At 39.4% G+C, this 27,221-nt stretch overlaps 1 protein-coding gene across 3 annotated transcripts in view; it reads left to right on the top strand.

Annotated features, from left to right (window-relative positions):
- LOC131252633 (probable LRR receptor-like serine/threonine-protein kinase At3g47570) overlaps window positions 1-5,084 on the top strand; it is a 38,451-nt gene extending 33,367 nt beyond the window's left edge. The window contains exons 4-5 of one of the 3 annotated variants that reach the window (XM_058253282.1): window positions 3,278-3,706; window positions 4,568-5,084. In XM_058253282.1, coding sequence (XP_058109265.1) covers window positions 3,278-3,706; window positions 4,568-5,010 — 872 coding nt within the window. In that variant the 3' untranslated portion in view covers window positions 5,011-5,084. Of the gene's footprint in view, window positions 1-970; window positions 3,707-4,528 lie in introns of those variants that run through there. The other 2 variants (XM_058253279.1, XM_058253280.1) reach the window with 2 other exon arrangements.
- The last annotated feature ends 22,137 nt before the right edge of the window (window positions 5,085-27,221 follow it).

Below are 27,221 nucleotides of genomic sequence, written 5' to 3'. Positions count from 1 at the left end.
CCAATGAGTGAGCTAGCTACCACGTGAGTTTGGGTTTTTGGGGGGTAGATTTTCTTTTCTTTTTTGTTCAGCGTGGCTAACATAAACATGCTATGGGCTTGTTTTTTGGTACATCAGTGGTGAGAGCTCATTTTAGAACAAGATACTAATTAAAAAAGGCTCAAGGGAGGCACGCGAGAGGCAAAATTGGAGAAAGAGATGTCTACCGTTGAAACCATCCTAGACGCCGCCTTGATATTTATATGGTGCCATCCAAACCGTATATAAGGTCATTCCCGCTGGGATGAAGTGAAAATAAAGAATCTTAGCCTTATATATATAAAATTAAAAAACAAAAACTTTTGTGGCCATGCAAATGTTTCAATGGTGTCCAACTGTTCCCTCTTGTGTGGCCCCTTGAGTCTTAGATCCAGCTGATTTCAACAGTGTCCAACCGTGCATGAGGACATTCAATTATCACGTTTTCAGCCCACTTGAGTTTTGGAAATGGTTCATTTTTTACATTATGTCCTAAAATGTCAAAAAAATTTGTTTTCACTTCATATATCTCTATGTTAACTTATGAATAGGGTGGGCCCTATAAATGTTTCAACGGTGGGTGTGTGACTGATCCCACGGTATCCTGTTGTGGGTCCACTTGAACTTTAGATCTATGTTCTAAAATGAAAGTGGTTCATTTTTGGCATTACGTTCTAAAATGAACTCACATCACAGTGGGCCCCACCTGGGTTCCCAGCCCAGGAACTTCATGCGAAAGTCTTTCGCAGGAAATCGGTTTCCCGGGAAACGCAACCTAATGGAGCGGTATTTTGTAAATTGTTTTTTATTTTATTAAAGAGCCGGTACAAATGACGTGGACCAATTAAATTCTAGGATACGGGGAGCCAGGGTGCGCTGGAAACAGAGGATCCGCACTCATATGAGCTACAAGAGCTACAAATATCGTAGGTGAGTAGATCTCATGCATCACTGCATTCGTGTTTTTTCTACCTCATCATCCCATCTCCTATCCACATAATGGAATTCCCACGTTCCAATCTCAGGGTATTATGGTCATTTATCCTCTTCCATGCAATCCTTCTCTCCTCCATCAACCCCTGCTCACCCTCTGTATTTACATTGAAAAATGAGACAGATCGACTCGCATTGCTCGCATTCAAATATGGTATTTCCGAAGATCCTCTCAGAATCTTCAGTTCATGGAACGATTCTCTCCATTTCTGCGAATGGGTGGGAGTCACCTGCAGTCGCCGCCATCATCAAAGGGTCACGAGCTTGAACCTCAGGGACCACAGCTTGGTGGGCCACGTATCACCTCACATTGGAAATCTCTCTTTCCTGAGAAGAATCGATCTCTCCAACAACAAATTCCAAGGCCAAATCCCTCAAGAAATAGACCGTCTATTCCTGTTGCAGCATCTCAATCTGTCCGTAAATTCACTCCAAGGAGAAATTCCATCCAATCTGAGCCACTGCTCAAAACTCGTAGCCATTAACATCATGCAGAATCAGCTGGTAGGAGAACTTCCTACTGAGCTTGGCTCTTTGTCAAAGCTCATTGATCTTAACGTCTACAGCAACAATCTCAGTGGAAGCATCCCACCTTCGTTGGGGAACCTTTCCTCTCTCACCACTCTTGATCTAACAAATAACAATTTTGACGGGCAAATTCCAAACCAGCTTGGTCAATTGGCACGCATTATCACTTTTCAAATAGCTGCAAATCAGTTATCAGGTACGATTCCACCATCCATTTATAATCTCTCATCCATCCAAGTGCTTAACGTGGCAGTTAACCGGCTACATGGAAGCATTCCCCCCAACCTAGGCCTTTTGTTTCCACACCTGCGTGGGATTCTTGTAGGTGGAAACCAATTCACTGGAACGCTGCCAAATTCATTGTCCAATGCTTCAAGTCTCGAATTTGTTGGTTTTAGCGACAACGGTTTTAGTGGACATGTGCCTTTGAATCTAGGAAGTCTTTCGCGTCTCTACCGTTTTAATATCGAGAAAAATCAGCTTGGAAGCAGGGAAGGTGATGACCTGAGCTTCCTTACTTCACTGACCAACTGCACCAATTTAATAGGCATTTCTACTTATTTTAATAATCTCTCTGGTGAGTTGCCCGGTTCCATTGCTAATCTCTCGACACAGCTAAAGATTCTGAATTTAGGAGGAAACAAGTTATTTGGAATCATTCCCAAGGAAATCGACAATCTCATCAATTTGTATGTTCTGCATCTGGGAGGGAATTCCATGAAGGGTACCCTTCCAGTTGATATTGGGAAGCTTAACAAGTTGCAAGCCTTGAGTCTCCGTCGAAATAAATTTTCAGGGCAAATCCCACCTTCAATTGGCAACATCACTCGATTGAGCTATCTTGAGTTGGATGGAAATGATTTCCATGGAAGCATACCATCTAGTTTTGGAAATTGGGGATCTATGGAAAAACTTTTCATTTCTCAAAATAAACTCAATGGTACCATACTCAAACAAGTCAGTGCAGCTCAAATCGACCTGTCTCGTAATTCATTCACTGGGTCTCTCCTGCTGGAAGTTGATAACTTGGAAAATATTCGGGAAATGGACATCTCAGAGAACAAACTATCAGGTGAAATTCCAGATACGCTGGGAAAGTGTCAAAGCATGGAGTTGCTTTATATGCATGGCAACTTGTTTCAAGGAACCATTCCAGAGTCTCTAAAGAATTTAAAAGGTATCGAAGAGCTAGATCTTTCGCGCAATAACTTGTCTGGGCAGATTCCAAAGTATTTCGAAGAATTTCATTTCTTACGGTATTTGAATTTGTCGTTTAATAATTTCGAGGGTGAAGTGCCCAAAGGAGGAATCTTTAGAAATGCCAGCACAATTTCAGTTGTCGGAAACAGCAAACTCTGTGGAGGTATACCAGAACTACAATTGCCAGGGTGCCCTAAGCAAGCTTCTAAGAAACGAGGGAAGCCTCTTGCTCCCAGAGTAAAAGTCACAGTCATTACTGTGGTTTTATCTTCGTTTCTCCTGTCGTGTATCATTGCAGCTCTTTACTGGAGAAGAAATTCTCAAAAGAAAGCTACTTCTCCATCTTCCATACAGAATCAGTGGTTACAAGTTTCTTATGCAGATCTCCTTCAAGCAACAGATGGGTTTTCTTCAGCTAATTTAATTGGTGTGGGAAGTTTTGGTTCTGTATATAAAGGAATTCTAGAATGCTTTGAAACACTTGTTGCAGTGAAGGTACTCAACCTCCTACAGCAAGGAGCTTTTAAGTGTTTTGCAGCTGAATGCGAAGCATTAAGAAACATCCGGCATCGAAATCTTGTCAAGATCTTAACTGTTTGCTCGAGCATTGATTTTAATGGCAATGATTTCAAAGCTCTAGTGTTTGAGTACATGCCTAATGGTAGTCTGGAGAAGTGGTTGCATCCAAATGTAGATGAACAACCTCAATTGAGGAATTTGAATCTTACACAAAGGCTGAATATAGCCATTGATGTGGCTTTGGCATTAGATTATCTTCATCATCAATACCAAACACCAATTGTTTATCGGGACCTAAAACCAAGCAATGTTCTTCTTGATGTTGACATGGTTGCCCATGTGGGCGACTTTGGTTTAGCAAGGTTCCTCTCTGAAGCTGCAGAAAGTGGTTCTCAAAATCAGACCAGCACATCTGGGATTAAGGGATCTATTGGGTATATTCCTCCAGGTAATTAAGGATTTTAGTCCTTTATCTTTTTATTCATTTATCTTGCAAAATGATTGGTAATTTCCATATATTAATATTATGGTGAAGCTTGTTAAGAACGATATTCATTAAAATAATCTAATCAATAGATATTTCTACGTACATTACTGCATTCTGACTTAATACAATAATAACAGAATTAAACTCTTAATAGGGAAGAAAGCCAAAAAGATGGAAGAATCTGACAAATGTGATTTTAATTTAGTGGTGATGAGCTACAGTCAGTTACAAATTGAAAGGATGGATTTCTCTCTTGGGACCAAGTGGCCCCACATGACCCATTTATGATGAACAAAATAGAAGGAATACTTATTGATCATACATGACTCAAAAATAACAATGATTGTTACAATTGAGATCATGCACTATTGTGAATGGTGGTGATTATCCCATCAAGCTGATTTAGTGGCCATCAACAATTCATGATAGACCTTCTTATCCAAGGGTAAATGATGATTAAATGTTGGCTAGATTGGCCCCACATTGATTCACACTATAATTAATAAGGTATGAAGAATTGTCACTAGAGTATTTCTCTAGCCGTGATAAACTGTATGCGAAAACAGAGGATTCTTGTTCTATTTATAGGATATTTTCTTAGGACTGTTTATTGGGAGAAACCATACACTCATAATACAAATATTGAAGAAATATGTTTAGCCAAATTCCTTATTCTCAGATATTCTAAATTTTGGGAGTGGCAGAAATGTTAATTATATAAATGAAATATTCCATTTTCTCCCTCTCAATATCTAACCACTATTTTTATCTTTCTTTAAATAGTTGCCTAACATTCAAATATGTGACATTTGTAAATCGTAGAGCATGGGATGGGCGGTAAGGCGTCCACACATGGAGATGTATACAGTTATGGGATCCTTCTACTCGAGATGATCACTGGAAAGCGGCCAACTGAAGACATGTTTACGGACAATCAGAACCTTCATCACTTTGCAAAGTCGGCTTTTCCCGAACAAGTAATGGAGATTATAGATCCAAGACTTCTCTTAGAAGATGCTGAAGCTATTCAAGATAATGAAAATGGTAACAATTTGAGAAATAGAATGCATGATTGCTTGGTTTCATTGGTCAGCGTTGGTGTATCATGTTCTGCAGAATCGCCAAAGGAACGAATGAAGATGAAAGACGTTGTCATCGAAATGCATGAAATAAGAGACTTATATATGCAGGTTGGGATTCACCGACAGAGACAAAATAGGCCCCTACTGTTAGGCGAAGGTTCATCTTACCTCAGTAACTACTAAGATTAGTAGTTACATTGAATAAGATTCCGATATAAAATAGAACTGTTTGATATTTTTCTTAAGAAGCTCTATATATATATATATATATATATATATATATTGTTCTGGTGTTAAATCTAGGGGAAGATGTTCCTTTTTTGTTCTTCTTTTTTTTTTTTTTTTTCTAAAATCTTGTTTCAGAGACTTTGTCGCAGATACAATTATTAGAATGGGCAAATGAAAGGGCCAAGGTGCTTCCCTGTCTATCACGGTTACCAGGTTACGGAGTACGTTTTAATTTAGTTACATGATTGCCACGTGTAGAAAATGAGTCTATGTCAAGAACAGCAGGATTTAAGGTGCATGTTGTTTTTTTCACACTATTTTATCCTATGAATATATATGCTGATTTTCCCCCCCAAAAAAAAGGGGATGGGCTTCCTGATACATGATGCAGTGTTGCCCGAAAGAGCGTACAAGCTGTTTAGGGACTGGCCCACTGTATTTGGGCTTTGAATCTTTGATTTATGCCAACGTGAGCTTTGCACATACTCATTTGACCAAATCTGGGCTAAAATTCCTGGCCCGATTAGTGTATGGCTGGGCTCAGCTTAGAAATGCAGCTCGATTAGTGTATGGCGTGAAGCCCAACCCATAAACTGGCATGGCAAATGGGCCGAGCAGCCTGATTTAGGTGCTTTTGTAGCTTACATGAAGAGCCGGGCTGCCTGAATTTTTGAGTCACACAATATTCACAACTGGATCATTTGGCATCTCATCTGTGAAAATTTGTCTCTTCTTCATGTGAAAATATAATGTTAGCTCTTTTACTGAGAATAATATTTTATGCAGAGAAGAGCGTGAAAGGATAAAGAGAAAAGATCACTGTTTTTCTCAAGTGAACAAGACCTTGAATCCACAAGGTATGGTGGCTATCAGCTATCGGATCCACAAAGGCTAAGAAAATTCAAAAATACTTTATTGAAATTACCCTATTTCAACTAAAATTACAAGGCTTTAAATAATAAAATGAAACCTTAATTAAATGTGCTAATTCAAATGAACCTTTTCTACACCCTGATCCACAGCTCAATTGGCAGACTGAGTGGAGATACCTCGTTTCAACACTTGAGGTCTTGGTATCAATCCCCCCCCCCCCCCAAAAAAAATAATAATAATAATAAAAAAAAAATGAACCTTTTCTAAAATATAAAATATAATAAAAATATAAAGTTTTAATATAACTACATAAAATGATTCTTGCAATGATAAGAAGACACCAAAATTAAAACTCTAAGAATAAAAAGTTACGTCCGACCTAAAACTTACTAAAAAAAAAAATAGTTTTTCAAAAAATGGGAGATTTGAGTAAAAATAAGTCATTTTCTTGTGAAATAGAGCAATGTCGGTTCGCCCCATGATGAACTTTCGGTCGAAATTCATAAGTCATGCATCCCGTAACTCATTCTGGAACAGAAGTTATGGTTGATTTATGATTTGTGCTTTGAAAGATATTTTTCTTAATCCGGAATGAATTTCTCTGGTCCAGATGAACCGAAACCCAATTACATCTTGTTTTTCTCGCACTAATTTAGGGTGGGCTTGCTGATACATCGTGCAGTGTTGCTCACAAGGCTTCGTTGTTTTATAAGCGCGGTCCAGAACAGGTGTGGCAGGCGATTTTCGATCCAAGTGTGGAGACAGCAAGGACGAGTAAATATCCCTGTATATGAAAAAAAAATAATAAAAGACCCTTAGCTGGACGCGGATTTCCAGCGCAAGACTTTCGCAGGAAGTTCCTGCAGTGGGAACCACCATAATGTTTTTGATAAATCCAACATGCCCAACCTTTTTTTCGATCTCATCTTAGGACAAATGGCCAAAAATAAGCCGGATCCAAGACTCAAGTATGCTGCAGTAAAGGAAAGGTGGGTAGGGAAATTCCTACCATTGAAATCTTCCTAGGGTCGACAGTGATGTTTACATGCCATACATGCCATTCATACCATTCATAATGTCATTCCTACTGGGATGAATCAAAAACAAAAATACTAGCCTGATTCAAAACTTCTGTAGCCCCATGAATATTGCAACTATGGACGTTTAATTCTCCCATTTTCAGCCCACTTGAGTCTTGGATCCGAATCAATTTTGTACTCTTGTCCTAAAATGAGCTCACAAAACGGATGGACACAGTGGATTTATCAAAAATATCATGGTTGGCCCTACATAAGTTCCAATCGCAGGAACTTCCTAGGAAAGCCTTTCGCAGGAAATCCGCGTCCCCATTAACTGCTACAGCGTGGAAGCTTTATAGCCACTGATAGGATATTTTGAAGGACTTGGACTCGGAAGTGACCCGATGGGTGCTGTGGCCCCCACTATGATATATGTGTTTTATCTACTCCGTCCATTCATCTTATCAGCTCATTTTAGGGCATTGAACCAAACATTAGGAAGATATAAATATCAAGTGGACCATGCCATAGGAAACAATGGTGATTGAATGCATACCATTAAAAACTTCCCAGGGGCGACTATAATGTTTATTTATCATCCAACCTGATTGATTAGGTCACACAGAACTTGATTAAAGGAAAACACAAATATCAGGTTGATCCAAAACTTTTGTGGCTCACAAGAAGTTTTTAATGGTGGGCATTCAATCACCACTGTTTCCTGTGGTATGGTCCACCTGACAATTGAATCTGCCTCATTTTTTGCCTCATGCCCTAAAATGACGTGGTAAATGAATGACCGGCGTGGATAAAATAAATACACCGTTGTGGGCCCACAGAGCTGTTAGGGCACTGACCAGTACCCACTTAGTACCGGAGGTGTCACTACCGACTACTGAGTCCGAATCCATTTTGAAGAGTTCTCCATTGTAACTGTTTGGGCCACAAGTTCGCCTTTTACCTAGGCTATAACTTCTAGGCTATTAAGTGCATCCCTTCCTAGTGAGTGGGTCCCACCATGAATATCTCTTGCTGCAAAAGTCAGTCCAATATACTCATCAAGCGGGCCACACTAATGATGCCGGATACAAGAATCGTATTGTTTCTAAAACATGACTACCACTTAGGCCACATGCACGGTCCACAAGAATCGTGTGTGTGTGTGTATATATATAGCTAAAAATGCCACACTGTCAGCGAGACTCCCACTGAAGTGACCTCACCAAGTTCTATGGGTCCCCCATGATGTATGTGTTGTATCCACACCATCCATTCATTTGGAGAGGGCATGATCTAAAGAATGAGTCAGATTCAAAGCTCCGATGGACACCACAGAAAACAGTGGAGAGAGTGACGCATACCATTAAAAACTTCTAAGGGCCACAAAAATTTTCGATCAAGGTGATATTTGTCTTTTCCCTTTGTTAAATGTCTTTTTTAACATATGAACGGGTTGGATCTCAAATAAAAATCACAGTGGACCTTAGGAAGGTTTCAACAGTGGATGCCGCTCTCTCTCCACTGTTTTCTGTAATAGGGTCCATTACAGCTTTGTATCTGCCTCATTCTTTAATTTATTCCCTAAAATGCTCTCTCCAAAAGGATGGACAGTGTGGATACAACACATACATCATAGTGGGACCCAAATAACTTGGTAAGGTCACTTCAGTAGCATTCTCGCTACTCAACCTGTCTGTAGCTAATCCACGTGGACACATGGCAAAATATGAGAAAGTTATAACTTGCATGATGACTTAAAAGAGCGCGCTCAATTGAATAACTAGTTGGCAGTGATATGCTTACCAATACATAACGGAACGGATTTGACTAGGCTTAGTTAATAATTAGCTGTAAATATTAAGATCATGCAAACTTGTCTTAAGATAAAAGTATTATCAACCAAGTCTGTTGAGTAATTGGTTGACCACGGAAAGATCATGAAGGCTCTTTTTAAGTTGGAAGTAGGATCGACCATGTCCGCTAATTGTACATCTAAAGAGGATTGTGGAGATCCATTTATGTTTCCAGCAACTGTGGATGCTAGATAGTGGGCAGATCATGTTCACGGGTTTCTTATTGGACTTTCGTGTGTATTTGTGACTCGAAGATCTGCCTAACGCCTACTGTTTTATCATGGAACCAGGTTCAATTCCTAATAATGAACAAGTAATTGTCACCAACGACCCCCTTGCCATAAAACTAGTTGAGTGACAACAGACTACCATTTCCACAAACCTCAATTGTCTCACCTAACGAAAACCAGTCGTGCAACAAATGGATTGTCATTCCGAATAATCGTATTACCTACGAGGCTAGCTGTGCAAGGAAACCAATCTTTTGGATAATAAGTAGATGAAAGAATGATTTATTTTATGTAATGATATTAATTAGAATTGATATTATTTTCATAAAATGGATGTATATTGATTTAGTGAACCCTTAAACTATTGAACATACAACTTTGGATTACTAGTCTTTTTGCCTATAGTGCAGCATCAAGATCAAATATACCAAGATGCCAGATTTCAAGACGTAATGTGGGGTTGATTTGATTTTAGCTACTTTCTGCAGTGGCAAACCCACTTGTACACTGATGCGGGGATGATCGTGATGAGGTCGACCACCGTCTTCCTCAAAGATAACTACTTTGAATTTAGGGAGCTTCTCTGGACTCCTCATAGAGACTTTTGGAATCCATGAATAAAAAAAGCAAGAAAAATAGAATAAATTCTATAAAATTCGTAATTCCATTGATGAATTATTAAAAATGAATTTACAACCCTTTAAATAAGGATACCAAGCCTTGGGAGAAATTTCAGAATTAAAATATAACTAAAACTTTCTAAAATTTCAGAATTCTGTAAATAGTAAATTTACTATTTATAGTGTCCCATGTTGCTTAACCACCTTATTTTTTTAATTTTTCTAAACACTTCTCATGTTGGACAACTCAAACCCGATGGATGAAGAGTTATAATCAAATCAAAACTTATTAAAAATAGTAAAAATAGAAATAAACATAGAATTCGAACGTTGATATAATGGAATCTCGCAAATTCGGCATGGGCAACTTAGCATAACCAAGTTGGTTGGCTAAATAGCTCGTCCTACCTCAAAATCATAAATGACTACAAATAACTCATTTCGGCTTGCAAGATATGCCCATTTTAAGGTTTTGATGGTCTTGATAACTTCTACCTTCTATCGGACTTTCTCTAGTCTATCTTAGACATGAAAGTGTCTGTGGCCCACTCTACATCATGCGGATCATTTTGGACCTCATGTCTTAAAATGAGCTCACAAAATGAATTGATGGATTGAATTTCTCACAAACATCATGGTGTGCTACACCTAGTTTCCAACGCAGGAACTTCCTGCTAAAGGTCACCGAGGGATGCAATTTGGCCAGTGACGTGCCACCCACGTGGCTAGTGGTCGGTGCTATGTGGACCCCACCATGATGTATGAGTTTTATCCATGCTGTCCATATATTTTGAAAGATAATTTTAGGGCTTGACCTTAAAAATAAGGTATATCTAAATGTCAACCAGACCACACCATGGGAAAATAGTAGTGATTGAATGTCCACCATTAAAAACCTCCTGGGGCCTGCCATAATGTTTATTTGACATCTAACCTGTTGATTAGGTCGTACAAATTTAGATGAGGGAAAATAATGTATATCAGCTTGATATAAAACTTTCGTGGCCCCCAAGAAGTTTTTAATGGTGGGCATTCAATCAACACTATGCAGTCCACTTGAGATTTGGATAAACCTCATTTTTGGGTTCATATCGTAAAATGATATGGAAGAATGGGTGGACATTATGGATGAAACACATACATCATGGTAGGGCTCACAGATCACCTACTACTAGCCATCGGTTTCCTTCCAAAGAATCCAAGAGGCAGATTGCTTTATGACAGAGTCTGTTATAGGGGTCATATATATATATATATATATATATATATAAATGGTTCTATGCGGTAGAGCTCATGAGAACTTCCCATGAGGTCAAGCTGTGTGGGCCCCATCGTGATGCGTGTTGAACATCAACACTATGCATTTAATGGGTCCCCTTTAAATGATGGGATATCCCAAAAATCAGCCATATAAGGAACTCATGTGGGCCATACCATCTAAAATTAGGTAAAGACATGCCTAAAATATATAAAAGCACTTAGTGGAGCCCACCTAAAATTTGGATGCATCTAAAACTTGGTCTTACACCTCATCCACATGGGACACACATAATGGATGGGCTGGATTTGTGAACCACACCTCAATGAGCCTAACAAATGATTATGAATGTTTTAATAGGATGGTAACCCCTCTCAACTTTTGTACAAGGTGTGGCCCACAAAAGTCATCGATTGACTTGATTTTTAAGCCCGAGGCACACCATGGAATGGTGCATCTGACTGATGGGGTAGATTTTCGACATGCATCACGGTGGGGCCCACACAGCTAGACCTCATGGGAAGTTCCCATGAGGTCGACCGCATCAAACTTTATATATACATATGAGTGTGTGTGTGTGTGTTTTTTTTTTTTTTACCCAAGCTGCCCATCTAATTTTTTATATTATTATAGATTATTAGCCTGAAAATGAGGGAGATCCAGATCTCGAGTGGACCACACCTCAAGAAAATAGTGATGATTGAATGCCCACAGTTACATCCTAAGGCTCAGTGTAATGTTTATTTTTCATCCAACCTATCAATTAAGTCACGAACACCTGGACGAAGGGAAAACGAAAATATCAACTTAATCCAAAACTTTTGTGAACCCTAAGAAGTTTTTGATGATAAGTGTCCAATCACCACTCTTTCCTGTAGTATGGTTTATAAGAGATGTAGATCTTACTAATTTTTGAAGCTAATGCCATAAAATAGTCTGGAAAATGAATGGATGGCGTGGATAGGATACATACATCATGATGGGGCCCACAGAGCACTGTGATCTATTATTCTTCGGGCAGGAATCTGATTAACTATGATCTATTATTCTTCAGGCAGAATCCACTTACATGAGAAGAGTAAAAGAAATTATTAATTGTCTTTAATTCACGAACGTTTACCGCATACTCGATGAACGGCCCTGATCTGACACAAGTGTGCCACGATTACTGGTTGCCATGAGCCCGATCTTCTTGCGTGAAGGAGAACCTTGCCAAGGATACTTGCACGCGTAGAGTTCGAATCTTACTCGCTGGAAAGGTTGCTCACGTGGACACGTGTCATGATCTGCGACGTCCATCTTGTTCTCCATACTCATATGTAACACGCTACAAAAATGGAGCTACTCAGCTCATCAAAAGCGTGGTAAGAAAAGTTAATCGGCGGTTCAAATTATGATATATGATTGTAGCCCACTTGAGGAACGGACGTATCTAATTATTTTGGCCAATGCAATATACAATGGTAAACACCTAATAGACGGCCTTGATCTTGTAAAGGAAAATTGAAAAATTAGAAATGACAGATAAGTATCAAAATTTTTGTATAGTCATCCATCCCCCGTAGGAATTCCTCTTACTTTTTATTCACAAAATGCCCTCACCAAGAACCACAGGACACAAACTTCACTCGTGAGACTCGGCATTGTTAGGAGGAATAACTACTACGACTGTAAGGAGCTGCCAATATCCATCTTCTGGTAGGTCCCACAATATTTCATTGTGGGAGCTGCTGAGGTGTTTACATTCATTGATTAGTTAGAGTTCATCTATCATCAGGCACCTGACGTTATGCGGAGCATGTGCATTACTCTATCTATCACGAATGTCTCACTAGGTAGCTACCTTAGTACGCTTCTCGTCACGATAGTCATACATGTGACGACGAAGGGAGGTAAGCTCGGGTGGATACCGGATAACCTCAATCGAGGCCACCTCGACTACTTCTAGTGGCTCTTGGCCTTGCTTAGCCTTATCAATTTCAGTATTTATCTCTGAATTTCCAAGTGGTACACCTACAAGAAGACCATAGGGGCCATTCGTGGGTAGCGGCGAGCCGACGCATTGTGCATAACACATGTGCATTGTACATTGCACATGTGTGGGGATGTCGGTAGGTGAGCTTGGAGAAACATTTAAAAGGGATAAAAGTATTTAATATATTTCTAATATGTGTTTCTAGTGACTACTTTGATGTTTTTAGCTTTGAAATATCCGTAAATTTAGTAGAGATTGTTTCTCGATTTCTATATTGTGTTGGGATTTGGATGGAAAAAAAAAAAACCATCTAGCATTTGGATTTGGATGAATGGAGTTTTTATGGGCTTTCAATTGTTTCTTTTGTTTGATTCCTGGCCCGATTAGTGTATGGCTGGGCTCACCTCAGAAATGCAGTTCGATTAGTGTATGGGGTTAAGCCCAACCCATAAACTGGCATGGCAAATGAGCCGAGCAGCCTAATTTAGGTGCTTTTGTAGCCTACATGAAGAGTAGGGCTGCCTGAATTTTTGGGTCACACAATATTCACAACCGGATCATTTGGCATCTCATCCGTGAAAATTTGTCTCTTCTTCATGTGAAAATGTTAGCTCTTTTACTGAGAATAATATTTTATGCAGGGAAGAGCGTGAAAGGATATAGAGCAAAGATCACTGTCTTTCTCAAGTGAATAAGACTTTGAATCCACAAGGTATGGTGGCTATCAGCTATCAGATCCACAAAGGTTAAGAAAATTCAAAAATACTTTATTGAAATTACCCTATTTCAACTGAGATTACAAGGCTTTAAATAATAAAATGAAACCTTAATTAAATGTGCTAATCCAAATGAATATAAACTTTTCTAAAATATAAAATTTAATAAAAATATAAAGTTTTAATATAACTACACATAATGATTCCTGACATGATAAGAAGACACGAATATTTCAATTGTGATGTTTAACAGTGATGTTTACATGTCATCCATGCCATCCATACCGTTCATGACATCATTCCAACTGGGTGAACCTAAAACAAAAAGACTAGCCTGATTCAAAACTTATGTAGCCCCACAAATATTTCAATTGTGAACGTTTAATTCTCCCATTTTCAGCCCACTTAAGTCTTGGATCCGAATCAATTTTGTACTCTTGCCCTAAAATGAGCTCACAAAACGGATGGACGTGGTGGATTTATCAAAAACATCATGGTTGGCCCTACATAAGTTCCCAGCGCAGGAACTTCCTAGGAAAGCCTTTCGCAGGAAATCCGCGTCCCCATTAACTGCTACAGCGAGGAAGCTTTATAGCCACTGATAGGATATTTTGAAGGACTTGGACTCCGAAGTGACCAATCAGTGCTGTGGCCCCCACTATGATATATGTGTTTTATCTACTCCGTCCATCCATCTTATCAGCTCATTTTAGGGCATTGAACCAAACATTAGGAAGATATAAATATCAAGTGAACCATGCCATAGGAAACAATGGTGATTGAATGCATACCATTAAAAACTTCCCAGGGGCGACTATAATGTTTATTTATCATCCAACCTGATTGATTAGGTCACACAGAACTTGATTAAAGGAAAACACAAATATCAGGTTGATCCAAAACTTTTGTGGCTCACAAGAAGTTTTTAATGGTGGCCATTCAATCAACACTGTTTCCTGTGGTATGGTCCACCTGACAATTGAATCTGCCTCATTTTTTTGGCTCATACCCTAAAATGACGTGGTAAATGAATGAACGGCGTGGATAAAATAAATACACCGTTGTGGGCCCATGGAGCTTTTAGGGCACTCACCAGTACCCACTTAGTACTGGAGGTGTCACTACCGACTACTGAGTCCGAATCCATTTTGAAGAGTTCTCCATTGTAACTGTTTGGGCCACAAGTTTGCCTTTTACCTAGGCTATAACTTCTAAGCTATTAAGTGCATCCCTTCCTAGTGAGTGGGTCCCACCATGAATATCTCTTGCTGCAAAAGTCAGTCCAATATACTCATCAAGCGGGCCACACTAATGATGCCGGATACAAGAATAGTATTGTTTCTAAAACATGACTACCACTTAGGCCACATGCACGGTCCACAAGAATCGTGTATGTGTGTGTATATATATAGCTAAAAATGCCACTCTGTCAGCGAGACTCCTACTGAAGTGACGTCACCAAGTTCTATCGGTCCCACCATGATGTATGTGTTGTATCCACACCGTCCATTCATTTGGAGAGGGCATGATCTAAAGAATGAGTCAGATTCAAAGCTCCGATGGACTCCACCACAGAAACAGTGGAGAGAGTGGCGCATACCATTAAAAACTTCTAAGGGCCATAAAAATTTTCGATCAAGGTGATATTTGTCTTTTCCCTTTTTTAAATGTCTTTTTTAACATATGAATGGGTTGGATCTCAAATAAAAATCACAGTGGACCTTAGGAAGGTTTCAACAGTGGATGCCACTCTCTCTCTACTGTTTTCTGTAATGGGGTCCACTACAGCTTTGTATCTGCCTCATTCTTTAATTCATTCCCTAAAATGCTCTCTCCAAAAGGATGGACAGTGTAATACAACACATACATCCCAGTGGGACCCAAATAACTTGGTGACGTCACTTCAGTAGCATTCTCGCTACTCAACCTGTCGGTAGCTAATCCGCGTGGACACATGGCAAAATATGAGAAGTTATAACTTGCATGATGACTTAAAAGAGTGCGCTCGATTGAATAACTAGTTGGCAGTGATATGCTTACCGATACATAACGGAACGGATTTGACTAGGCTTAGTTAATAATTAGCTGAAAATATTAAGATCATGCAAACTTGTCTTAAGATAAAAGTATTACCAACCAAGTCTGTTGAGTAATTGGTTGACCACGGAAAGATTATGAAGACTCATTTTAAGTTGGAAGTAGGATCGACCATGTCCGCTAATTGAACATCTAAAGAGGATTGTGGAGATCGATTTTGAATATGTTTCTAGTAACTGTGGATGCTAGATCGTGGGCGGATCATGCTCACGGGTTTCTTCCTGACTTTCGTGTGTATTTGTGACTCGAAGATATGCATACCACCTACTGTTTTATCATGGAACCCGGTTCCTAATAATGAACAAGCAATTGTCACCACCCACCCCCTTGCCATAAAACTAGTTGAGTGACAACAGACTACTATTCCCACAAACCTCAATTGTCTCACCTAATGAAACCAGTCGTGCAACAAATGGATTGTCATTCCGAATAATAGTATTACCCACGAGGCTAGCTGTGCAAGGAAACCAGCCTTTCGGATAATAAGTAGATGAAAGAATGATTTATTTTATGTAATGATATTAATTAGAATTGATATTATTTTCATGAAATGTATGTATATTGATTTAATGAACCCTTAAAATATCGAACAGACAACTTTAGATTACTAGTCTTTTTGCCTATAGTGCGGCATCAAGATCAAATATACCAAGATACCAGATTCCGAGACGTAACATGGGGTTGATTTGATTCTAGCTACTTTCCACAGTGGCAAACCCGCTTGTACACTCGTGCAGGGATGAACGTGATGAGGTCAATCACCGTCTTCCTCAAAGATAACTACGAGTTTCTACGGACTCCTCACAAAGACTTTTCAAATCCACGAGAAAAAAACAAGAAAAATAAAATAAATTCTATAAAATTCATAATTTAATTGATGAATTATTAAAAACGAATTTACAACCCTTTAAATAGAGATAGCAAGCCTTAGAAGAAATTTCAGAATTAAACTACAACTAAAACTTTCTAAAATTCGTAATGTACTATAAATTTACTATTTATAGTAAGTGTCCCATGTAGCTTAACCACGTTATTCTCCTAGCTAATTTTTCTAAACACTTTTCATGTTGGACACAACTCCTAAACCCAACATAAGAAGGGTTATAATCAAACCAAAACTTAATAAATAGTAAAAACGAAAATAAATATAGAATTTAAACGTCGATATGATGGAATTTCGCAAATTCGGCATGGGCAACCAGGCATAACTAGGTTGGTTGCCTAAATAGCTCGTCCTACCCCAAAATCATATATAGTACGTTGAGTAACTCATTTCAGTTTGCAAGATATGCCAATTTTAAGGTTCTGATGGTCTTGATGACTTATGCTTTCTATCGTGCTTTCTCTAGTCCATCTTGGATATGAAAGTGTCCGCGAGCTGCTCTACATCACGCAGATCATTTTTAGACCCCATGTCCTAAAATGAGCTCAAAATGGGTGGATAGATTGAATTTCTCACAAACATCATGGTGTGCTACACCTATGTTCCCAGCACAGGAACTTCCTGCTAAAGGTTCCAGAGGGATGCGGTTTCGCAGGTGACGCTGCCACCATGTGGCTATTGGTCGGTGCTATATAGACCCCACCATGATGTATGTGTTTTATCCACGCCCTCCATATATTTTGAAAGATAATTTTAGGGCTTGACCTTAAAAATGAGTTATACCTAAAAGTCAACTGGACCACACCATGGGAAAATAGCAGTGATTGAATGTCCACCATTAAAAACCTCCTAGGGCCGCCGTAATGTTTATTTGACATCTAACCTATTGATTAGGTCGTACAAACTTAGATGAAGGGAAAAATTGTATATCAGCTTGATATAAAACTATTGTGGCCACCAAGAAGTTTTTAATGGTAGGCATTTAATCAACACTATGCGGTCCACTTAAGATTTGGATAAACCTCATTTTTGGGCTCATATTGTAAAATGATATGGAAGAATGGGTGGACGTTATGGATGAAACACATACATCATGGTAGGGCCCACAGATCACCGACTACTAGCCATTCGTTTCCTTCCGAAAGATCTAAGAGGCGGATTGCTTTATGACAGAGTCTTATATATATATATATATATATATATATAATCAAAGCCGCCCATCTAATTTTTCATATTATTATAGATTATTAGCCTGAAAATGAGGGAGATCCAGATCTCGAGTGGACCACACCTCAAGAAAATAATGGTGATTGAATGCCCACCGTTAAAAACATCCTAAGGCTCACTATAATGTTTATTTTTCATCCAACCTATTTATTAAGCCACACACACCTGGATGAAGAGAAAACAAAAATATCAACTTAATCCAAAACTTTTGTGGACCCTAAGAAGTTTTTGATGATAAGTGTTCAATCACCACTCTTTCCTATAGTATGGTTCATATGAGATTTAGATCTTACTAATTTTTGAAGCTAATGCCATAAAATAGTCTGGAAAATGAATGGATGGCATGGATACATACATCAAATCCTAAAATAAAATAAATAAATAAAGGGTATTAAATAAATTTTAGGAAGATCTTAAAATAAATAAAAGCTATACCTCACTTTCTTTCTTTTTTTTAGTGAAAAAAGAAAACCATTTTCTTACTACAATATACCGTTAGAAACAGTTGCATCTACCAAACGTGCCTTTGCGTTTTAGAAAAATAATGGGTATGGAATGTAGAATGCACATGTAGTGTTGGGAAAAAACACCCCCATGTGGTTAATACAAGCAATGTAAAATCACAAAAGAAAATCAACCAAACCATTATGTATGTGGCATAGTTATATCAACACCGTTAATCCATCTCGCGAGATCATTTTATAAAATGATACAAAAAATAAGCCAGATTCAAAGTGAAAATGGACCACACCACAGAAAGCACTAGGGATTGAACGCTTGACATTGAAAACTTCTTAGAGTCCACAAAAGTTTTGGATTAGGATGATACTTGTGTTTTCCCTCCATTTAGGTATGTGTGAAGTTATGAATAGGTTGGATGGCAAATAAACATCCCGGTGGGCCTTAGGAAGGTTTCAATAGTGGCAGTCATCGTCCCACTGGTTTCTATGGTGTGGTACACTTTGAGCTTTTGATTTGCCTCTTTTTGAGGTCTATGCCCTACAATGATATTTCAAAATAAACGAACAATATAACACATGTTGAAGAATTTACATACATGTATATCTAATCACAATGAATAATTTATATGCATATTCATGGTTGGAAGTGGAGCTGTGAGGTGGTATATATTGAGTAGGGAAAATACCCTGTTTTACTTCCAACTATGGCATTAATGATGATCATTACCCATTTACACCACATTGCTAATCCAAACAGGCCCTAATGTGGGTCAATAATATACCTACCTCGACGAGACAGCAACACAAAGTTCTTCTTCACTTAAACAAGAAAAATTAAAAATAAAAGGCTAACTTTTCTCCCACTCTTTCTTAGTACACTCTCTCGCCAATAATGGATCAGAAGAATATACTCACTCTCTAGACATCTTCCCCTTGTATAAATAACATAATAGGAGAAAATCATACAAAAGCCTAAGGAAACTAGGTTTCACCATATGTTAGTGTGAACATTCATATACAATCATTTGGAGAAGAGATGTTTCCTAATTGAAAACATCCCTCGTACGTGCCCAAGGACGTGAACATCTATTCCCTTGAAGAGAATGGGTGGCTACACCCAAAAAAATAAAGAAAATTGCACCTCAAATGATTTCAATGATAGGTGTCACATCCCTATTGTTTCTTATTTTGTGACCTACTTGAGTTTCTGTCGGGTCTAACATCCAAAAATGAGTTAAAAGTGAAATATGTTTGAGGTGTATGTCACACAGTTGCCATAACAAGCCCCATAGACCCCATGGAATCTTTCGCTACATAGGCTCCTAAAAATGTGCATCCGTCCTTGCATAAGTAAAGCATAATTTTATTTGATCATTAAATCTTTCGATCGAATAAAATTATGCATTTTCCTTTTACTTTGTAGAGACGAGAGAAATTCAATATTAAAAGGTCGTCCAAAACATTTTAGTAGTTTTGATCCGCCATTTAGATGGTCTTAATAAAACGCAATGGATGCTAGGATGATCTAGATCATGTGATTGTATTGATGCAAATGCATCATTTTAATGGTAAATGATGAAATTTAGTTGTCAATGGACGTAATAGTTGCTTTGTAACCATATATGAAAAAGGAAATGAGTTATTTAGCAATACTAAAAGATGGGTTTTTAACATATAGCAAAAGAGGAAGGTGGAATATGTCGAGAAGTCCATAAAGCAGACCTTATAAAGTATATAAATCAAATAAAAGAAACGATTGAAAGCCCATAAAAACTCCATTCATCCAAATCCCAACACAATATAGAAATCCAGAAACAATCTCTACTAAATTTACAGATATTTTAAAGCTAAAAACATCAAAACAGTCACTAGAAACACACGTTAGAAATATATTAAATACTTTCATCCCTTTTAAATGTTTCTCCAAACTCAGCTACAGACATCCCCACACATGTACAATGTACAGTGCACATGTGTTATGCACAATGCGCCGGCTCGCTGCTACCCACGAACGGCCCCTATGGTCTTCTTGTAAGTGTACCACTTAGAGATCTAGAGATAAATACCGAAATTGATGAGGCTGAGCAAGCCCAAAAGCCAGTAGAAATAGTTGAGGTGGCCTCAATTGAGGTTATCCGGTATCCACCCGAGCTTACCTCCCTTCGTCGTCATATGTGTGACTGTCATGACGAGAAGCGTGCTAAGGTAGTTGCCTAGTAAGACAGTCGTGAGCGATAGAGCAGTGCACATGCTCCGCATAGCGTTGAGTGCGTGATCATAGAAGAACCCCAACTGACCAATGAATGTGAACACCTCGGCGGCTCCCACAATGAAATATTGTGGGACCTGCCAGAAGATGGATATTGGCAGCTCCTCGCGGTCGTAGTAGTTGTTCCTCCTCACAATGTCGAGTCTCACGAGCTCTAGGACTCCAGCAGCCGACATAAAGAACATGGAGATAACTAGGCCAATTCCCTGCCTAGCGAATAGGACGATGAACTTGTCATAGACCGGAGCCTAGAAGATGACGACAATGGTGTTGAAGATATAGAGGGACATTGATGAAATCTTGAAGATGGGGCCCATGTGAGCATTCATTGTGTTACCTTGTAGGACGAACATGGTGGTCATCTAGCTATAAATTATAGCCAGATGACCACCATGTTCGTCCTACAAGGTAACACAATGAATGCTCACATGGGTCCCAGATTCTATGCGGTCGACCTCATGGGAACTTCCCATGAGGTCTAGTTGTGTGGGCCCTACCGTGATGCGTGTCGAAAATCTACCCCATCAGTTAGATGCACCATTCTATGGTGGGCCTCGATCTTAAAAAATCAAGTCAATCGATGACTTTTGTGGGCCACACCATGTACAAAAGTTGAGAGGGGTTACCCTCCTATTAAAACATTCATAATCATTTGTTAGGCTCACCTAGGCGTGGCTCACAAATCTAGCCCATCAATTATATGTGCCCCACTTGGATGAAGGGTCAGACCAAGTATCAGACGCATCCAAATTTCAGGTGTGCCCCACCAAGTGCTTTTATATGTTTTAGGCATGTCTTTATATGATTTTAGATGGTATGACTCACCTGAGTTCCTTATAGGGCTGATTTTTGGGATATCCCATCATTTAAAGGGAACCCATCAAATGTAGGGTGTTATGTTCGACACGCATCACGATGAGGCCCACACAGCTTGACCTCATGAGAAGTTCCCATGAACTCCACCGTATAGAACCATTTCCATATATATATATACATACATACATACATACATACATACACACACACACCCTATATCAGACTGTCATAAAGCAATCCGCCTCTTAGATGCTCCGGAAGGAAACGGATGGCTAGTAGTTGGTGATCTGTGGGCCCTACCATGATGTATGTGTTTCATCCATAACGTCAACCCATTCTTCCATGTCATTTTATGATATGAGCCCAAAAATGAGGTTTATCCAAATCTCAAGTGGACCGCATAGTGTTGATTGAATGGCCACCATTAAAAACTTCTTGGGGGCCAAGAAAGTTTTATACCAAGCTGATATACATTTTTTCCCTTCATCTAAGTCGCATGTCATAAAATGATTTCAAAAAATGGATGGACGGGTTGGATTTATCACAAACATTATAATAGGCCCCATATAGAATCCTTTCAGGCTTTAGTGGAAAATCCTCTTGCAATTCCAAATTTCTCTCTGTGAGTGTAAGAGAGAATCTTTTTTTTTTTTTTAAGACTCTCTTTCTCTCAATGAAGTTGAATCCCACCCGTTCTCCACAGCTTACATGAAGGATATATATATATCACAAACACACACACAATTACTTATTTTGAAAGGTGGGACCCGTATTAATAAGATGGGCCAGGTATTGCTCCTTTAAAGGTAAGCATACGGACACGTAAACAACCAGGATAATTTACAACATTTGTTTCACCCCGGATTTTAGGGGTCAAGAAGATACTCAACTCCAGATATCCCTAATGACACTTATGCTTTACGGAAGCGGGGTTCTATAGTTCATTTTATCTGGCATTTAAGTAATTTCTGGAATTAAAATAAACTATCCAATGGTCACCTCATCCAAGTGCATCAGGCTCTTTGGTACCTGCATCCAAGATGAGGTCTGGTTGGTGTTTTAAAACATCGTCCCAGAGTGGGAGTGAGTAGTTAACTCAGTGATACCATTAACAATAAATTACACAGATTATTATACACAGGAACGAATTTAGTGAAAGGCATACATTCAAAGAATCCTAAATACTCTGGTTAATGCAAATGCATGATTCAATGATATGATGCACACTCTCACAACAACACTCCCTTGAGCGACAACATCTAATGATCGCGAATGACAAACACTTCCTCAGTGCAACCTCAATTGCCAAATCGCCAAAGTAACCAATGCAATGTAATGTGAATGTTAGCCAAGTTGACTAATTATGTCCATTCATCCAGCAGTTTGGGGAAACCAAGATACCCCGACAGATCAATGCTATAATCCGATCGCTCGACTCTTGCAGCCGTGGCCGTATGGCTTTCACGACCCTTGGCCCATTTGGGTTCGTCATTCCCATAAATAAGATTATACGAAGGTGTTTAAGACAATTAAAGTCTTGCTCGGATCACTATGGGGAGGCTCGTCACCCCAGCATAGGCTGACAGCTCGGGTATTGTGTCACATTCCACAATCCCCGGCTCACAAGTTATAGTGTTCACTGGTTATTACGAGGAGGCTCGTCACCCTAGCGTAGGCCGACAGCTCAGGCATAGTGTCTCATTCCACCATCCCCGGCTCATGAGTTTTGTGGGCCACAATTAATGGTTGTCAATGGGCGTAAACGGGAACAGGGTGCCTCAGGTTCCAACAGACGTGTATAAACATGGTTAACGTATAAGGATGACCAACTAATGGGCCAATTTGTCCCCATGAGATGAACCACGGGTTGTACGACCTGAGAGCAACGTCTCGCGTAGTCCAACTACAGCCGACAATTCGCAGTTTGGCTAGTCGGGCCAAACTTGCCCATGGGCTGACCCAACAAAAAGGGTTGCCTAAGAAAGTTCCGATTGGCTGACCGATTCAAAAAGGGCGTAATGTATAAATGTAATACCAACAAGTAGAAGTCAATCCACTCGTAGTTGTGAGGAAAATCAGGCAAGTGTGATTGTAGTCCGCATTCGTAATTAGGGCACAAGACATCGCTGTGCATAATTTAGGAAATTCTTAGTTATACACATATGTAAGTCTAAGTTTCAAAAGATCGCAGTGTGGGAATGAACACCGCAGCTAGCTATAGGGAGAATTCATCCAACGTAGTGGGGGGTGGGTATTGAATTCCCCCATTTCAAATCTACGAGAGGCATGTGTACTAGTCCATAGTGTACATTCAGCAAATTCAGGGACATTCCTAGCTAGGAGTTCCACAAATTTCAACAATTCAACAATACAAACAGCAATACACCAATCTACACAAGTAAGTTGCATGCAACATGATCTAACTTATGAAATCAAAAAGATTGGGGATAATGCACATGCAACTTCATAAATTGACAGACAATTCAACAATGCATACATCAGGGAACTTAGAATTGAAATTCCTTTCCCAATTTAGGAAAATTTTAGGCATAAGTCCTAAATCGGCAAATTCATACTAAAACAGCAACATGCAAGAAAATTTCCACACAAAATCATTAAAGTTCACTTTAGGCATGATAACAGGCCACCTAGAGATAATGGTCCGCACCTATTGTAGATTGGAAGTTCATGTAGATTGATGTGTCGGGGCCCTGTGCCAAAGGAATCGCATGTCAGGACACATGCATGCAGCCCTAGCTAAGAAAATGGTGAGAGCTCAAATTTATTACCTTGGATCGGCCACACTTCGTCTTTACAGTGGTAGGGCCCAGCTTTCCGGCGCATGTCGGAGGTAGGAGTGCGGGAATTCCAATTTCCTAGCTCCCCAAGCACTCACACCCTCCCTCTCTCTCTCTCTCTCTTTCTCTCTCTTCTCTCTCTCTCTCAGTTGTTGGAATATTTTTGTGGGAGTGAGGGAGAGAGGGCTTAAAGGGTTATATACCCTGCAGTTTAGTTCAAATGGCCCTAGGTGCCAATTATTCCATCAAGTGCCCCTTTGGGGCCCACTTATGGCTTTCAAGGCTGCCTGATGGCCCCCTGGCCCATCTGAATTATGGGATGGGTGCCCTATGATCTGAAGAGGGGTTGTCCAAGGTTTGACGGCAAATGGATTCGGGAATTTATCGTAAGGGTCCGATTTGCAATTAACGGTAACCGTTCCTCGATCAAGGGTCGGATTTGGCGAACGAGTGCAGAAAAATATCTTCAACCTACAGTGCAAATTTGGGTGAAATCCGATGGCTGAAATGTCATAATTTATTGTCCTAAGTAGCAGGGCTAATTGTTTTAAAAATTTAGATTTTAGGTTATTACTTGGGAGAGTTGTGTTTTACAAGCACCGGCTAGACGGCGCAGATCGTCCGTTTCCAAGCGTTGTTTGAATTCATTGCCCACGATGGACCACAAGCCCAGTGAGATGGACATTACTCTATAATTTCGGAGCTAGTGGCCCACTAACGAGCGGTGTAGAGCTTGTTCGGGTAATCGGGACATTTCTTGAGTAAATTGGGTAGGAAAATTTCTTGGGCGCAGTTGTTGAGGTATGGATTACTTAAGTTCACAGAATGGCCTATTCGAAATTAACGAAAATGGTAATTCAGTCATGATCACTCTAAATCGTCGGTTTTAGGATAAAGAGTAATTGGGTTGATTTGGTTTATTAATTAAGGTCCGACCCTTAACTAGCTCGGGTTTGGGTAGATATCTAATTTAGTTACGGTTGTTTGATTAATCAGTGACAGGTCGGTTAGATTTAGGCCCTATATGAATAAATCATGAGACTAAATTTGATGTTTAAGTGATCGATTAGATTGATTGATTTTCTACGGTTGATCAATCTTATTTGTACAGTTCTTTATCAGTATCAGCTACGTATAAGCTCACCTCGAACGTTAAGGGTCAGTAAATAATGACATGGCTAGTTATATATAAGAAAAAATTAAAAAATTTTGACAAATCAAAATAACAAAAATTTAAAATGTTATATCAGACCACTAATCGATGCCTGCTTGAAAGCTTGCCTTCCAGGCAACCGCACGTCTCCGTTTTATCTAACAAATCAATGGTCCATGTGATTATCTACAAGTGCTACGTATACACACCGGGTCAAGGGTTCGAGTACCCAAAGGTGGTGAAATTCCACTACGGTGTGAGTGTGTGGGGGTGTGTGTGCGTGCGTTAAAAAAAAAAATAAGAAAAAAAAAAGTGCTACGTATACAACCGAATGGTTTTCATCCGCATTGGCAGAGAGTAGATAAAGCTTGAGATAGCATATGGTATACCCACGGCTCTGTTTCCACACATCTGAAGACCCTTGGGGCCCACCCATTGAACGGTGTGGATTAAAACGAACATGACAGGTTGGAAGTTATCAGGTCGATGGACGGTCGCTTATGGTCTAACCGGTTGCACTTTGAGACCTCTAGACAGCGACCGTCAGATTAGTGCAGCGCATTTGCAGCTCGTACCTCCTTGATGTCCACGGAGTATCACATGATCCTCTGCGTCCCACGTCATCAAAGTAATACTCAGATTTTATTTTTTCTACAAGTGAGGCCCACTATTCAACGATCCAGATAATTGGTCTGCTCCCCTTGACGGTATGATCACAAAATCTCCACTATGACAATCCTAAGCTTTCAATCTCTAGCCAATAAATAGATGGTGAAAAAAACACAAGCCCATCAGCAGTTCACATTCACCTGGAAAGAGGGAGAAAGATCGGTGTCTAGGATCTTCCAATCTGTGAAATATTTGGGTCATGGTCCATCTACGATGTATTGCAACAAATGAATGGTCCGGATCACTAAACTATGGGCCCCACTTCATCATATCGAACCCAAGTTTACTCATGGCTAGAACATGTTTGGATGTCTTCCATCTCATTTGATATTTTGTGATGTACAGACAGTGAAAGGCGATAGATGACGTGTGAAAGTAACAGCCATAGGCGGGAATGGCAAGGCATTACTAATAGAACAAATTGGTGCAGACAAATCAGCTAGAAATACTTTGGTACTCCGGCAGAGTGTGATGGATGATACACAGGCAGTTAGAAGTTACTGCAAAGTCGCGTCTTGGCATGCAATTACTTCAAACTAAACCGTCCAAATTACGGGAACCAGTTTAGATGCTTCGTATACCAAATATTGTTGTTATTTTCTTATCTAACTATCAGATTGCTGGACATTTATTGGACGGTTAAAAATGAAAATTTTCCAATAGACTTATTTCCAAAAAACAAATCTCCAAGAATCAGAGGTTAGGATTGTTCAACCAATCTGATTTTTAGATTGTAACTCAGGGATATTGTGTTCCAAAATAACTTTGCAACGGGTACCATTTGTAAGTGCCTGCATATCAAGCGTCATACGCAGCCAGAGTACCAATAACTCCCCTTTCCAACCCATTCCTCTGTTAATCGTTTGTTTCACACGGAAGCAGGTTACGTACTGATTAAAATCTGTGGGGCCTATCGTCATGTATGTATATTATCCACGACGTCCATCCGTCTTAAAAGATCATTATATCCCTTAATATAAGAATTGAACCATATAAAAAACTCAAGTGGACCACATCAAAGGAAACAGTAGGAATTGAATTCCTACTATTGAAGATTTCTTGGTAGCCACAGAAGTTTTAGATCAAGATGATATTCTTTTTATAACTTAAACCTTATCTTTTTAACCTTATGAACAGGTTGGATAAAAATAAAAATCACTGTGGGCCCTAGGACGGTTTCAATGGTGGACGTCTTTGTCCCCACTATTTCCTCTGGTGTGGTCCATTTTAACTTTGGATATGTTTCTCT

This window comes from Magnolia sinica, chromosome 8 (assembly GCF_029962835.1).
Source record: "Magnolia sinica isolate HGM2019 chromosome 8, MsV1, whole genome shotgun sequence".
NCBI classification, from domain to species: domain Eukaryota; kingdom Viridiplantae; phylum Streptophyta; class Magnoliopsida; order Magnoliales; family Magnoliaceae; genus Magnolia; species Magnolia sinica.
The sequence above is the reverse complement of the archived record's forward strand: the minus strand, read 5'-3'. Positions and strand labels throughout refer to the sequence as shown.